This window comes from Vigna radiata, unplaced genomic scaffold (assembly GCF_000741045.1).
Source record: "Vigna radiata var. radiata cultivar VC1973A unplaced genomic scaffold, Vradiata_ver6 scaffold_70, whole genome shotgun sequence".
Classification (NCBI taxonomy): Eukaryota; Viridiplantae; Streptophyta; class Magnoliopsida; order Fabales; family Fabaceae; genus Vigna; species Vigna radiata.
In genome coordinates this window covers 547,922-562,858 of record NW_014542367.1, presented here as the reverse complement: position 1 = coordinate 562,858, position 14,937 = coordinate 547,922, and the positions used below count along the sequence as shown (strand labels likewise).

At 36.0% G+C, this 14,937-nt stretch overlaps 1 protein-coding gene across 1 annotated transcript; it reads right to left on the bottom strand.

The window, feature by feature from the left end:
- Nucleotides 1-1,118: 1,118 nt before the first annotated feature.
- Nucleotides 1,119-14,123, bottom strand: LOC106779925. Its single transcript, XM_014668145.2, has 15 exons — nt 13,701-14,123; nt 13,148-13,611; nt 11,547-12,629; nt 11,393-11,464; nt 11,164-11,244; nt 10,958-10,998; nt 10,768-10,855; nt 10,561-10,689; nt 4,373-4,564; nt 4,207-4,286; nt 4,036-4,105; nt 3,846-3,947; nt 2,502-2,607; nt 2,227-2,314; nt 1,119-1,565 (listed from the first exon to the last, which is right to left on the bottom strand). The coding sequence occupies exons 1-15, from the start codon at nt 14,023-14,025 to the stop codon at nt 1,358-1,360; spliced, it is 3,129 nt and encodes a 1,042-aa protein (XP_014523631.1). The 5' UTR covers nt 14,026-14,123; the 3' UTR covers nt 1,119-1,357.
- Between the last annotated feature and the right edge of the window lie 814 nt (nt 14,124-14,937).

The following is a 14,937-nucleotide window of genomic DNA, read 5'->3' as shown; positions in this document are numbered from 1 at the left end:
TCACTCTTTAGCTCTTGTTTTGGTTTGACTTAAGTGTATGTGATGATTAAAATGTAAAGTATGATTGTGGTGATAATGATAAGTTGATAGTATATGATCATTAAGGTTGTGGTTGATATGAGTATAACAAATGTGGTTATTGGACATAATTCCATGATCCTCAAGGAGATGATCCATGGTGGTGCCCTTAGTGTGTTTAGAATGATTTGCATGGAAGCTCAGTCTTGGGGGTTATCCTGAAACTCCAATGATCTTTCTTCTCACGTAGAGAGGGTTGATTCATGTTGTGAGGAATAGTAGGAGGTCTTAGTCTTGGAGGCTTCCAATATGCTCCAAGGCACGGTACAGACTAACCTCGTGAGTATGGTAGGGTGAAACCCATTGGCAACGGCTTTGCAAAGAAGTAGAAGCCACCACAAGTGCATAACCTGCCATAACTTGACAATCATTCTAAGTCCGGACAAGTCAAGTTTAATAGTGTACAAGTTATGTTATTTAACCTAGTATATGTGAATTAAAATTGGATGTTGTGTGTGATTATTATAACATGATTTTTGTATATCTAGCTCATCCTTGCTTCTGTGTTTGTGCCTTGCTTGTGTTGTGTTTTCTTTTACCATGATCATCTACTTAGATGTGAACAGAAACTGATGAAATACACTTAAAGCAAGTTCTAGATGGTGATGATGCTACAACTTAGTTTATTTATGTTTTCTCAATTATTTTGTCTCTTTTAAAATACTTTGTTCCAAATAAAGTTTTAAATTATGATCTCTTTTTAATAATGTTTAACTTAAAACTTATATACATTCCTTAACTGTTTTTTAATATTATAATTATGGAATACTATATTATATAGTTCTATATAGTTGGGGTGTTACAATCAACATCCTATCTCAAATTTTATTAATAATAACAAATTAACAGCAAAAAGAAATAGAACAATCCTACCATCCAAAATTTCTACAATGACATGATTTTATATGAACAGACACAAATAAAAAAAATAATTAAGCAACGAAACTCAAAAACTTGGAACTTAATTAAATTAGAAAACTTATTGCTCGATAATTACATAAAATTGAATTAATATCTGAAATTACCTTATGGTGTCCTTTTTACTCAATTAAAAAGGTTACTAAATCAAAGACGGAATTATAGATTTATTTTAAGGAGACTTGATTAAACATTCTTAATCATAAAATGAAAACATTGTTTTTAATGTCCGTTTTCATCACTTGTGATGAAGTCCAAATTTCGGACCCTAAACCAACTTAAAGCAAAGCATTAACCTATTGCACCACTATCCAGTGGGTGATACAACGAATTTTCCGTGTGCTGAATGCAAGTGTAAACCCTAATTTCCAATCATCTGGTATTGGAGGAAGCCTGAATGAACTGCATAGGAAATACATCTACAGAGCTTAATAATTCTTGAATATCCAACTCTCACACGCTCTGTTGCAGTTCTGATTTCATGTGCAAGTGATGAAGGCAGAGACTTCTGTTCCGCACCAGAAGGTTCAAATATTTGAGAGGGAACAACCCCAGAAGGATAGACCCCACTGCTCAGAAACCATTTTTCAAATCAATAGCCGTCTTTAATTGCAAATGCCAAGATATTTTACCAAAAACGAAAAACAAAAATTTAGAAATAATAATAATAAAATCTTATCAATGAGCATTGTCATATCAAAACCGATTAAATTTCTGCTAAAAAATAAAAAAGATAGTAATCACAATTCTTATAATTTAGGATTCGAATCTAACAAAAATCCAAAATGCAGGTAAACCTTTTAAACGTGGAACTTACTGGTCTATGATTTGTCGGCAATATGATTATAACCTGATAGTGATTACGGGGTAGGTCCAACAATAACACTAGACAAATTCTAATTATTTCTAATAATAATTTGAATTTTGGATGAGTTTAAAATATTTTAAGAAAAAGGACCAAAGTACCTCTATATGGTGTTTGTGAATATTGGCGTTGAGGGCCTATTTATTTATATTTTATATGATACCCGCGAATATGTTTTCTCCTCTCCTTCTCACAGACGGACTTTGAAGAGAACCAACCCAGGGTAAATTTGCAGATGCATATAAAGTATGAATGCAAAATCTGAATGAAGATTGGATATGAAACTCCGAAAAAGAAAGGACCAACTCTCAGCAAGACATGGAATTTAAAATTGAAATTAAAACAAAAAGGAAGCAAAAGTTTACCATTTTAAGCACGTTATATCAAATATGGCTTTCACCTTCCTCCCACTATGGAAATCAATGAAAGACAGTTGCAAATCAAGCCTCTGAACTGCAAAACCGGAGCATGAAAGGAAGTGAAAATGCCGTTTCTCATCAAAAAATTTCAATGAAAATGCAAATGTACCATCAATGAATATCGGAAGATCTTTCTGTATATCGTGGAGGACTCAATTCAAGGCTGAAATGAGAATTGAATTTAAAGAAGTAATATTTCAGAGTATGGAAAACTTCTTTACCTGAATGAGAATAGAACTTTGCGTCGACCAAATTTCTAATCTCTATCCGAGCTGATTGAACCTCTTCAACCACATCTAGCAAATTACTTAGCAGTGAGCTTGTTATCTGCATCGAATAGCAGGTCAGCTACACAGGTTGTTGGAATAGTATTTCATCATTTGCTACATTTTAATACTTAAAACCTATTAAGATATAGGAAGAACACTCTAGCTCATATGTACCACGAACAGCCTAGTCCTTATAAACTCCGCCTTTTGGTTCCAAGTCTCTCTCTACAATTACGTTGCGGGTCTGGTCAATTAAGCAAACATTGCCTATTGGATCATATATGTTCAACCTTCATAATAGAAAGTGGTGTCCTAACAGAAAGTAATAACCAAAGCCTAGGCTCCTTCATAGAGAAAATTTTGTGTCACTACTAGTTGTATAATAAGATTTCGGCTTAATTACATTTTTCATTGTATTTTTTATTTAATTTAGTTTCATAATTCATAAAAGTTCTAATTAAGTCCATTAATTTTTAAAGACAATAATTTATTCCTGCACTTGAGGCCAGGAATGGTGCCTCCTAAAGAAGAGAGAGACAATTGGGACTATTGTCCTTTCTTATTCTCATTTGTGCCATATAAAGCTCTATACAAAGAGATGAGCTTAACAAAACATAACAGAAAAGGGAATCAGATACAAACTAATATAGATGATTGGTGCACTCAGCACTCAGAATATGCCAGCTACTTTAACTAATGACACAAGCAAATTAGCCTAAATTCATCCCATACTTCACGCTTCTTAGTGAGCCTACTGGGTCCTCGAATCAATACCACCTACCCAATCTATGGTCAGCTCCCTGTCACCTACAATGTTGCTTTGGTCTATATTCCAATCACCCCTTTCTCCAAGGAAAAACACCTTGTCATCAAGGTGGTAAGCTACAAAAAGTGTATCCTAATGTTCCCAAGTGATGTACTCGAGAAACCACACCACTTAATCAAGACCATCTATTTAGGAGGAACAAAAATGGTGTCAAGCTTGGTGGCCAAGAGTGAAAGTGGACCAACAACCAGTTTATCATAAGAAAAACAAGAAGCAATCCTAGAGGTTTAGGAAGGAGGCCATGGTGAGGCTTTTATGAAAGGACCATTGAAACATGGGTGATCTATTATACTAGGCCATTTGTGGCTCAGTCAACAATACAATGGCTTATACATGATCCACAGCACTGTTTTAAGTTTCTCTGTCCACATGATCAAGTGCTTATCCATGATCCAAGAAAATATGAAATAAAAAATAACAATAACTTGCTAAAAGTAAATTATCATATTCATAAGAAATAAAATATCTACCTGTATTTCTCGTGCCATACTGCTTGAGTGAGTGGACTTCTTAGTGGTATGTGGATTTAAGACAAACACAAATGCAGTAAAAGATTCCAAGTTTGGGAAGGTCTGAAAAATAGACACACCATATTAGAAAAAGAAAAAAGTATGAATATTGAATGTTGTAATAAAACAGAATAATTGTTAATTAAGTTACCTTCCCAATATTCACATCATTCAAACTAGTTGATGTTATTATGCTAGATTGACCAGTATTTACAGTGACCCTGCATTCCATCAAAATAGTTGGAACTTTCATATTTAGTCATATCATAAAAGATACACTTCAGCTTCAACCACAGAAAGAAGTGGATCAAAATTAACTAACCTTTGGGTTACATAACCACAATAGTTGAGACAAACATTGTGACAGTCATCCTTGCGCTCAAAATCTTCAATTTCCCACAACTGGGAAACAAAAAAATAGAAGAAAAAAGATGTTTAGCATTATTATATATATGGTATGAGGACAGAACTATTTAAAGTCACAAGACCTTCAAATTCTGGCGTATAGACTTGCAAGGCATTCTCTTCCTCAAATAACCAGAAACAGCTTTCACAGTGTCAGTAAAGCTTTGGTCTCCTTCCATCTTGCAGTGACTCTGTAAGAATTCACTTAAGGATTTTGCTTTTGATTCCAAAGATTCAAGTTCCTGCTTCTTTTCCAATACCTTTTTGCAAGAAACCTAGCAATGAACAATAAAATATTGCCAATTGAAATGCAATGGAACAGCACAACAGGTTGATCCTTTCATGATCAAGTTACAGCATCAAACTATAAACAAGAGTTTGGAACAAATGAAAATATACCATGCATTCTACAGAATATTAGTTGATCAGAACAGAATTGATTTATCATTATTGATTATTGCAAGGTTAATGATGGTTGTATATTTAAAATATCAAAACTTAAGCATAAATTCTTATAATGTTCTGACCATCCACCATTTGTAATAGAAATCGTTTACATTTTGTTACTGTTGAAAACAGAAATAGGATGCTGGAAATAATTATTNTCACGTTCATACTTTTGAAACAATACATAGGTGTTTAAAAAGAAACAAACCATGGTCTAATTAAGGTAAAAAATCTCCTGAAATAAAGTCTCTAAATCAGGAGATATCTATCCAATAATACCTATTCTTAATGAAAGGAAATCTGCCCAATAATTACTAATCCTAATCCCTTAATTTTAGGGATTACACATAATTTCCATATTAATTGTAATATTTATTGCTTAATAAATTCACATATTCTGACATCCCCCCTCAAGCTGAGGAATAGATATTGGTCATTCCTAGCTTGCTTATAAGATCTTGGAAGATAGGGCTATTAAGACCTTTTGTTAACACATCAGCTACTTGTTGCCTGGATGGGACATATGCCATGCATATTAAACCTTTGTCTACTTTTTCTTTGATGAAGTGTCTATCTATTTCAACGTGTTTTGTCTGGTCATGTTGAACGGGATTGTGTGCAATTTCTATTGCTGATTTATTATCACAATACAGTTTCATGGGACCCTTCAAATTAACTTTCAAATCATCCAGAATAATTTTTATCCATAATAATTCACATATTCCTTGAGCAAGTGCTCTGAACTCTGATTCAGCTGATGATCTAGACACCACGTTCTGTTTTTTACTTCTCCACGTTACTAAATTTCCACCCAAGAAAGTACAATATCCAGTAGTCGATCTTCTATCAATCAGAGATCCTGCATAGTCTGCGTCGGTGTAGGCTTCAAGGTTCAATCTTTCATTCTTTTTGAATAGGATTCCCTTTCCGGGGGTGCCTTTTAAGTAATGGAGAATCCTGTAGGCAGCTTGAAGGTGGGACTCCTTTGGTTCATGCATAAACTGACTTATTACACTTACTGAATGAGCAATATCTGGTCGGGTATGCGCCAAATATATTAATTTTCCAACCAGCCTCTGGTACATCCTTTTTTCTACTTCTGGTTCATCTCTAGATTTACTCAGTTTGTGATTGGGGTCCATTGGAGTGGTTGCGGGTCTGCATCCAATAGTCTTTATCTCAACCAACAAATCGGTTATGTATTTTTGTTGGGATATAAAGATTCCTTGGTTAGAGTATGCTACTTCAATTCCTAGAAAATATTTCAATTTTCCAAGCTCTTTGAGATCAAATTCTTGGACTAGTCTTTGTTTCAATTTTTCCTTTTCTTTTTCATCATTCCNAGTTACTATAATATCATCCACATACACCAAAAGAATTGTCACCTTCCCCTTTTCTGAATGTTTTATGAACAACGTATGGTCTCCTTGGCTTTGTTTGTAGCCAAATCCCTTCATAACTTTTGAGAACCTCTCAAACCATGCTCTAGGAGATTGCTTCAGTCCATATAATGCCTTTTTAAGTCTGCACACCTTATTTTGTCTATCTCCTTCAACCCCCTGTGGGATATTCATGTAGGTTTCTTCCTCTAGGTCTCCATGAAGAAAGGCATTTTTAACATCATACTGTAGTAGTTTCCAATCAAAATGAGCAGCTAAGGATAGAAGAATCCTTAGAGTATTCATTTTAGCAACTGGTGCAAACGTCTCTTCATAGTCTATTCCATATACTTGAGTGTATCCTTTGGCCACCAATCTTGCTTTGTATCTTTCAAGTGACCCATCGGCATTATATTTTACTGTGAATATCCACTTACAGTCAACAATATTCTTTTCTTTGGGTTTATCCACAATTTCCCAAGTGTTATTCTTCTCTAATGCTGTCATTTCCACTTGCATAGCATCTCTCCACTCTTTCTTTGCTAGTGCTTCAGTAATATTATTTGGTATAACCACAGAATTCAAGTTTACAATAAAGCTTTTATAGTTAGCCGATAATCTATCATAAGAAACATAATTTGAGAGAGGATAAAGAGGTTTTTTTGTGCAATTTCTAGTACCTTTTCGGATGGCTATTGAAAGGTCAATCTCATTTTCTGGTTCAGGTATTTCTTTATTTTCTGGTGCAGAACTTGGATTGGATTCATGGACTTGCATCATATCTGGAATCTTCTTTCTCCTGGTGTAAACCTTGTCAACTTCTATTCGAGTTGCTTCAATGGGAAAATCTGTATCCATTTCAGCTTTTGATCCTTGTTCAGAATTATGTTGTATAGTTGGAGGCTGAGATCGGTTGGTATGTGGCAGAATTAAGAACTCAGTATTTTCATGAGGGTTGTCTAGACATTGTTCTATAGGACTGGTTTTGTTAAAAAAAGGTTCAGTTTCAAGAAAGTGACATCAGCTGAGATATACCACTTCTTAATGATAGGATCATAACATTTATACCTTTTTGTGTAGCTGAATATCCTAAAAAAATACATTTAATAGCCCTGTGATCCAGTTTATCTCTAGCTTGAACAGGGACATGTGCAAAGGCTGTACATCCAAATATTCTAGGAATCAGTCCATTTGATTTCTTAAAGTGAGGAAAGAAATTATTTAGGACTTCTATTGGACTCTTATTACTTAGGCCATGTGAGGGAAGTCTATTAATAAGATAGGATGCAGTAAGAACAGCTTCTCCCCAATAATTTTTTGGAACATTCCCTTGAAAAAGAAGTGCCCGAGTTATATTGAGTAAATGCCCATTTTTCCTTTCTGCCACTCCATTTTGTTGTGGGGTATAAACACATGAAGAATCATGGATGATCCCATTAGATTGGAAATACGAGGATATGGTTTGGTTGAAATAATCTCTAGCATTGTCGGTTCTAAACCTTTTAATATTAACTCCAAATTGAGTTCTAATCATAGAGTGAAATATGGGAATGATAGTGCTTACATCAGATTTTTGTTTAAGCAAATAAAGCCAAGTAACTCTAGTGCAATCATCAATAAATGTTACAAACCAGCGGGCCCCAGAGATATTAGGTACTGGAGATGGTCCCCATATATCACTATGAACCAATTGAAAAGGTTGAGAGCTTCTATTATTGCTTTTGGGAAAAAATGCACGAGTGTGCTTGGCTAATTCACAAGTTTCACAATGAAGTTTTGAGATATCTAAGTTTGCATACAGATGTGGAAACATAAACTGTAGCACCTTAAATGATGGATGTCCTAGACGATAGTGATACAGCCATAGTTCATCCTTATCTGTTATACTGTGAAGGGATTTTGCTTGGTTGGTTTGGATTCTTGAGATACTTCCAAATAATAAAGACCATCTTTTTCTTTAGCAAGTCCAATCCTCCTCCCCGAGTCCTGTTCCTGAAAAACACATAGAGATGGGAAAAAATTGCAGAGCAATTGAGATCAGAGGTTAGTTTCTTTATGGAAAGAAGACTGGCTGAGAGTTTGGGAACATGGAGAATATTTTTAAGCATAAGGTTGGGGTTTACTTGGATATTACCATATCCTGCAACAGTAGCTACTGACCCATTGGCAACAATAATTTTTCTATTACTTGGTGAGGGTGTATAAGAATGAAACAAGTGGAATAAGTGTGTCATGTGATCTGTAGCTCCCGAATCCACAATCCAAGAGTTCACATTATATGAGGTATTCATAAATTTAGGATTTAGTCCTGCTAGAAAATCATACACACAATCCTTCTCTATGAATTTCTTCAAGAGGATTGCATCCTCAGCATACTTCATTTCAAAAACTCTGTAGTGATCAAGTTCCTGCCATAGATTCTGCAACAATGCCGCATATTCTGTGATTCCTCTACTTCCCTGTTTTGTGGCTGCAATTTTTATTTTGATTTCATATACTTGGGCAGCGTCATTGGCTTTGGAATATGTGCGGTTTATGGAGTCCCAAATATCTTTAGCAGTATTAAGAAACATACAAGTGTCACTGATGGTAGCTTCCATGGAGTCCCATAACCAAGACATAATCATGGAATCTTTTTCATCCCATGCTGCAAATGCTGGATCCTCCATGTTTGGACCATTTTCAAGAAGATGAACAAGGCATCCTTTTCCCTTGAGATAGGTTCTGACAAACTGAGACCATTTGAGAAAATTTTTCCCATCCAGCCTGTATGATGCTCGGAGACCTTGGAGTTCTCCATTTTTGAGTGAAGAGCTAGAGACTTCTCTACTTGATGTAGCGTCGGACATTGTAATCGGAGGTTAGGTTAACACAGCGGAAAGAATAACAACAACAATTAAGGCTGCCCCCTTTTTAGATGAGAATGGCAATGAAGGCCGACAATATTTAAGAAACGGCAATGAAGGCCGTGAGACAAGAAAACAAAGACCAGGGCTCTAGGAAAAACCTAGAGCTCTGATACCATGTTGAAAACAGAAATAGGATGCTGGAAATAATTATTCTCACGTTCATACTTTTGAAACAATACATAGGTGTTTAAAAAGAAACAAACCATGGTCTAATTAAGGTAAAAAATCTCCTGAAATAAAGTCTCTAAATCAGGAGATATCTACCCAATAATACCTAATCTTAATGAAAGGAAATCTGCCCAATAGTTACTAATCCTAATCCCTTAATTTTAGGGATTACACATAATTGCCATATTAATTGTAATATTTATTGCTTAATAAGTTCACATATTCTGACAGTTACATATAAAGAAGAGGATAACAAGTCTTTGAAACAAGCAAAAAACAAAAGTTACAGGTCTTGAAGATTGTATTGGTTTCTCCGAGAACCAAAAGGAGGAGAAATGTTTAATATGCAAAGTTAGTAACCAAACTCTGCAGAGAGTTTGTTTCGATTTGAAGTTCAAAATTTAGCTTTTAAGACGAATGCTACAAAAAGCTTAAAGACATCTCTACCTATTTACAACACAACAGAGGACATCTCTACCTATTTACAAAAAGCTTAAAGTTAGGTTACATATTAAAGTTTGACAGCTTAAAAAACAGAGGAGATTAATGCAAAGAGACTGGGTGTAGCTTCCAAAAATTGAGAGTGAACCAATATAAAAGGATTGTGTGATCCTTTCTCTATCTTTACTATTCTTTCATGAATATTTAATTGCTAAATTGTGAAATTGCATTGGATCAACATATTTCAGGAAATAGTGGAACTTCTTCTTTTTTCAAAAGGTGATCTTAGGGAAAAATAATTAGAATCCGTTTGGACTAATTTCTCCATAAGGACTACCAAGAAAGAACAATAAGAAGAAAAACATGAAATTGACTTCTCCACAAGTTAAAATTAGTTTATACATTAGCTTACTTGTAAATCTCTCTCATAGAGCTTCTTTAAAATTCTCCAAACTTCTATTTTTAACTTGTGTATGAGCTAATTTTAACTTGTGGAAAAGTTAATTTCGTTTCTTTCTTCATATTTCTCTCTCTTAAAAGCTCTACTAAAGAAGCTCATCCAAACAGGCCACTAAATATTTATAATCACCCTACAAACTTAAATGCGATTTACATGCAATTTCCTTATTTAATTAGTCTAGCATTAGTATAGATAAAGATTTAGTACTTTGTCTTGTGGATAACATCACATCCCAACTCGTTATATCATTTTTGCACAGCATTTTTAAGTACAAAGTCCAAACCACTAGCATAAGCCTAAGCCCAACAATGTCTCCTTCAGAGAAACTCCCTCAAACAGAATAGTTCTCACTTGAATTTCTTTTAGGTAATTTGAGGAACCTTCGCACAAAAAAACTATATAGTTGCATTCCTCCTCCGTCAACCTCATTCCCAGTTTAAATAAATACTTCAGACAAACAATTATACCTGAGATTTTCCCTTGGAAAAACTATAATTCGCTTGAGTGTCAACTGCCCCACGTTTAAATGATGGGATGAAATTTAATTTTATCATCTCACACTCTTGAAGCCCAGTACTAACCTGTTGTCCCTTTTCCTGTTTACAACGGCAGTTCATATCACCAACTGTGGGCAATGCCAAAATAATAACATGTTTTCAATTAAGATAGAGTACCAGTAATTTGTCATGCTTAATAAGCAATAATTGTAATTTTGCCTTCTCGTATGCTATACTATGCAGCAATATTCTTGTTTCAGCAACTCTGCAAAAGATTAGTCCAAGTTCACATCACCAAACGATCATATCAAAACAGTTCCTTAACCATGCATATATGTTATTACTTAGTCAGACAGCATGAGCATACCTCTTGTCTCTATGAATGTTTAAAGGATCGGTTATTTTATGCTGGGGAAAAAACAAGAACCATGTCATGTCATGTGAGTAAACAGATGCCGGGCTTCAACTGTCTTTAGAAGAAGTAACATGTTCTAATTACTGTAAAATGTAAGTTTGCTACGTTATAATAAACCGAAAAAAGTATATTAAATTTCATTATCTAATATAACAGACCTGAGATTGAATTTCAGAACAAACAATCTCTGTCTTCTTAACTTTCTGCAGATGAACCAAAATATCTTCCAACCTGCCAATCTAAATATTGACGGGCTTAAAGCATTATTCATATAAATAGCTATGAGATGTTTAAGTGAAGAATCAAAACAAAGAGTAAGCAACAATATCCATATTTTCAGTTGAATACTATCATTTTCTAAGTCTACACCCACAAATTAGAACATACCAGTCTCAAATTTAGCCTATCAACTGAAGGAGGTAGAAGGTGAGTTGTTCTGTCTAAGAAACTTTTAAGAAACTGCAAGGTAATTGTGAAAAGCTCAGTGTCCCATCTAACCAATTGAAACTATATACAATACAACATAAAACAGTAACCATACTAGATCCCCATCATTCGAAGTCTGATTTCCAAGCATCCCTCTTTCCCTTCTCATAGATCCTGTTTGCTCCAAAACTAACTGTAGATCACCACTCCCATTTGAATGAGCCTCTGGTGTTCTGTCAATCCTCCCTATTTTATCTATTTTGTCTCCATTTCTGAGCATTTGGACACCTTTCCTTTTCTTCCCAGAAGAAATCCCAATACCAGATTTGGTAAGAGGGCTCTGAGCTACATTGAGTACTGAATGGTGGTTGTTATCAGGACCATGACCATCAACAGTACCCTTGGGAGACACGTCTTGTGGTGAGCACAACTGAGGTGTTACTTGTTGGATAGGAAAACTTGGGACTAGAATTTCATCTTTCCCTGAGTTATCTGCCAGGTCCACATCTCCCACCTTCATTAAATGGGTCAACTGTGAGGGAGAAGCTGAAATTGAATTTAAGTCTCCCTCACTCATTTTGGTGTCTACAGTCTCTTCATTTTGACTTAACTTGGAAATACTTTTTAAAGACTGAATTCTGCGATCATTGCTATAACCCAAACCTTTATACGTGTTACTACTTGGAGTTAAACTAAACAGTTTTTCCCCTAAAGGAATTTGGCGACTTTCATCTTGCTTGTATTCTTGATTTTTTTCATTTGACAAAGAAATTCCAGGAGTATATTTTGATAATCTAGCTTTCAATACGTCCATTCCTTTCTTGAGACTCGACATGGCAGGAGGTTCAATAGTAACAACCATCTTTGAAATGCTGCTACGTGCAGAAGAAGTTGCACGATGTGCGACACTTACCTCTGGACCATGTAAAGCAGATTGCTCTAAACGTGGAGTTATGTTTCCAGCATGTTCGGATGAAACAGGAGACCTCGTAAATGATTGTTTTCTTCCAGACAACAACAACGGCGTAGACTCATATATTGGATTTCGGTCTACTTCATCAGACTTACAATCTGAATCCAACACCATTCCTTTGTGTTCACCCACCCTCAGTGATGTTTCTCTATTAGCATTCTCAAAGTCCAGTTGTCTACAAACTGACAAAACCTCAGTTGCATCTTTAGTAGACTCCTTAAGTTCCTAGAAAAAGAAAACAACGGACAAATGATAATTAATCCTGCACATAACCCAATAGTTGCAATAGGAGGTATGAGGATAACCCCTAAAGTGTCATCATAAATAAACCATGCACACCTACAACTTGATAATATTAATCAAATCAAATGCATACAACCTAAACACAAAAAAGTGACACCGCATACTCATGATTAATTTGAACAAAAATATTCATAAACATTTTTATAAGAAAAAAATTACCATCAAATAAAATTAGCTTACACATAAGCTGATATATCTAAAAAAACTTATTTTTAGTTCATGTATACGCTAACGTTAACTTATGAAATACTTGTTTTATTTACTTTTATTTGTTACTTCACCTAACTTTATTCAATTAGTGGCTCATAGCTCAAGCTAGAAAGGGATGTCCATCATTTGGTGTCTGTAAAACACCCGAGAGATTAATCCCTGATTCGACGGGAATAAAAAAAGAACTCCTAAACTATAAATGCCAATTAAAACAAACAATTAATGTTCACCTCGATTGCAGAATCAGAAGGTTGTATCTGGTGGGATTGAATAAATGGAGGAGAGGCAACCGAACCTTCCAAGCTGGGTTGCGGTGAGTCATTAGGTGCTCCCTGAACCAATATTGCAGCATCAAACGCAGGAGAGGGTAGAATGTCGTATTCAGAGCCCCTCTGCTGCTCTCCCTCGATGCTCATGTCATTGGAGTCTTTGCCTGCGCTATGTGCGTCGAGCGCCACTCCACACCACTTCGGCTCCGTGAGCTCCATGTAACTTCCTCGAGAGTGAGAGTTCGGCGTTGTGACGTCGAACTGGCGCGTCTTGATGTCGCCGGAGTCCGACCGAGCGAGACTCCTGTAATGCATCGAGAACGCCGTCGAGTCCATCGTCACGTCGTCCGAAACGCCAGAGTCCGACAACCGCTCCGGCCTGATGAAATGCGCTGACACTGGACCACGAAAGTCGTCATCGTCGTCTGCGCACATCATGAGCAACAAATTAATAATAAACTACGGAGAGAGTAAGAAAATTCCGCGAAAGAGAAAGGAAAGAATCTGAGCGCACCGTCGCCTTCGTCTGCGGTGCTGCTGTCGCCGGGATAAGGAGAGCCAATTGGACGGAGGAAGGAGTTTCCGTCTTCCGCTTCCTCATGAAGTTGCGGCTGTTCTTTGTCGTCGTCGTCGCTGTCGGAGGCGAGGTCGCGGAAAAACCCTACGATGGAGGGATCGGAAGGGGCTTCGGAGGGAGATGAGGAATCGTCGTCACGGCGGAATACGTGGACGGAAGTGATTTCGTTGTCGGCGAAGCTCACGCGCCGCAACCTCTTCTTCTTCAGCGCGACGGTGGTTTCGTCTTCGCTTTGGGCGGCGTTGTTCTTAGGAGGCTCCATTTTAGCGCGTTTGGTTTACAGAAGAGTTGGGGACGGAGGCCAAATCAGCATTGTGCGGGAAATGATACTTCTCTGTTACACATTTCAAATTCTATAACGGGGGATACATTTTGTATTTTTATGGCTGTGTTCTATTTTTTATCTTTAAGAAAAACAAAACTGTATTATTTGTTCTTAAAAAATTTTAACTTGATTATTTCATTATTTATTAAACGATAAATCAGAAGTTGTGAAATACTTTGTTTAATTTAATCCCTACAAAATATGAAATTATTATTTTTATTTTAAAGTTCATTTTAAAATAAGTAAATAATACTTTTTTTTGCAATCTAGAATTTATTTTAAAATGGAAAATGTTTCGTTGACACCCTTCATTTAACACATTTTTTACACACGCCACATGGTCTCGTTCAGTTGGTTGGTTATTTGGGTGAAGAAACTCAACTCTTTTTTAAATGATCCGGAGGGTAATTTTGAAAAACGAAATGTATGAAATTTAATTTTCGCAGTTTCATTTCTATCCTTCGTTCAATTTGGCTTGGGTTTGTCGCCTCCTCTCTCCATTAGCCTCCTCCTCTCTCCATTCGCCTCCTTCTTTCTCCATTCGCTTCATCTCTCACATTGCTCCCTAACGTGTCGTCTCATCCAAAGGAAACCAAAAGAGGTCTTTCGCAATCATTGTGTATCGGTAAGCTCTCTTTCTCGTTTTAGGCTTGTATGGCGTTGTGGCTCTGTTTCGTTTTTGGGTTTGGGTGTCTTTGGTGTTTTCACTTAAGTTCTTTTCTTGTTTTGGGTTTGTTTAGTGTTGTGGCTTTGTTTCCTTTTGGGTTTGGGTGTCTTTCGTGTTGTCGCTCTCTTTCTCATTGTCTCGCTTCTCGAACACTAGTTTATTTTTGTTGTCTTTATTATTTT

Excerpts from the sequence above, each read along its gene's own strand:
- LOC106779925 (XM_014668145.2), bottom strand. The coding sequence starts at position 14,025 with ATGGAGCCTCCTAAGAACAACGCCGCCCAAAGCGAAGACGAAACCACC. Across the intron at positions 11,245-11,392 it reads ATAGGCTAAATTTGAGACTG|ATTGGCAGGTTGGAAGATAT; the intron begins GTATGTTCTAAT and ends GTCAATATTTAG. Across the intron at positions 4,287-4,372 it reads CTATACGCCAGAATTTGAAG|TTGTGGGAAATTGAAGATTT; the intron begins GTCTTGTGACTT and ends TTTGTTTCCCAG.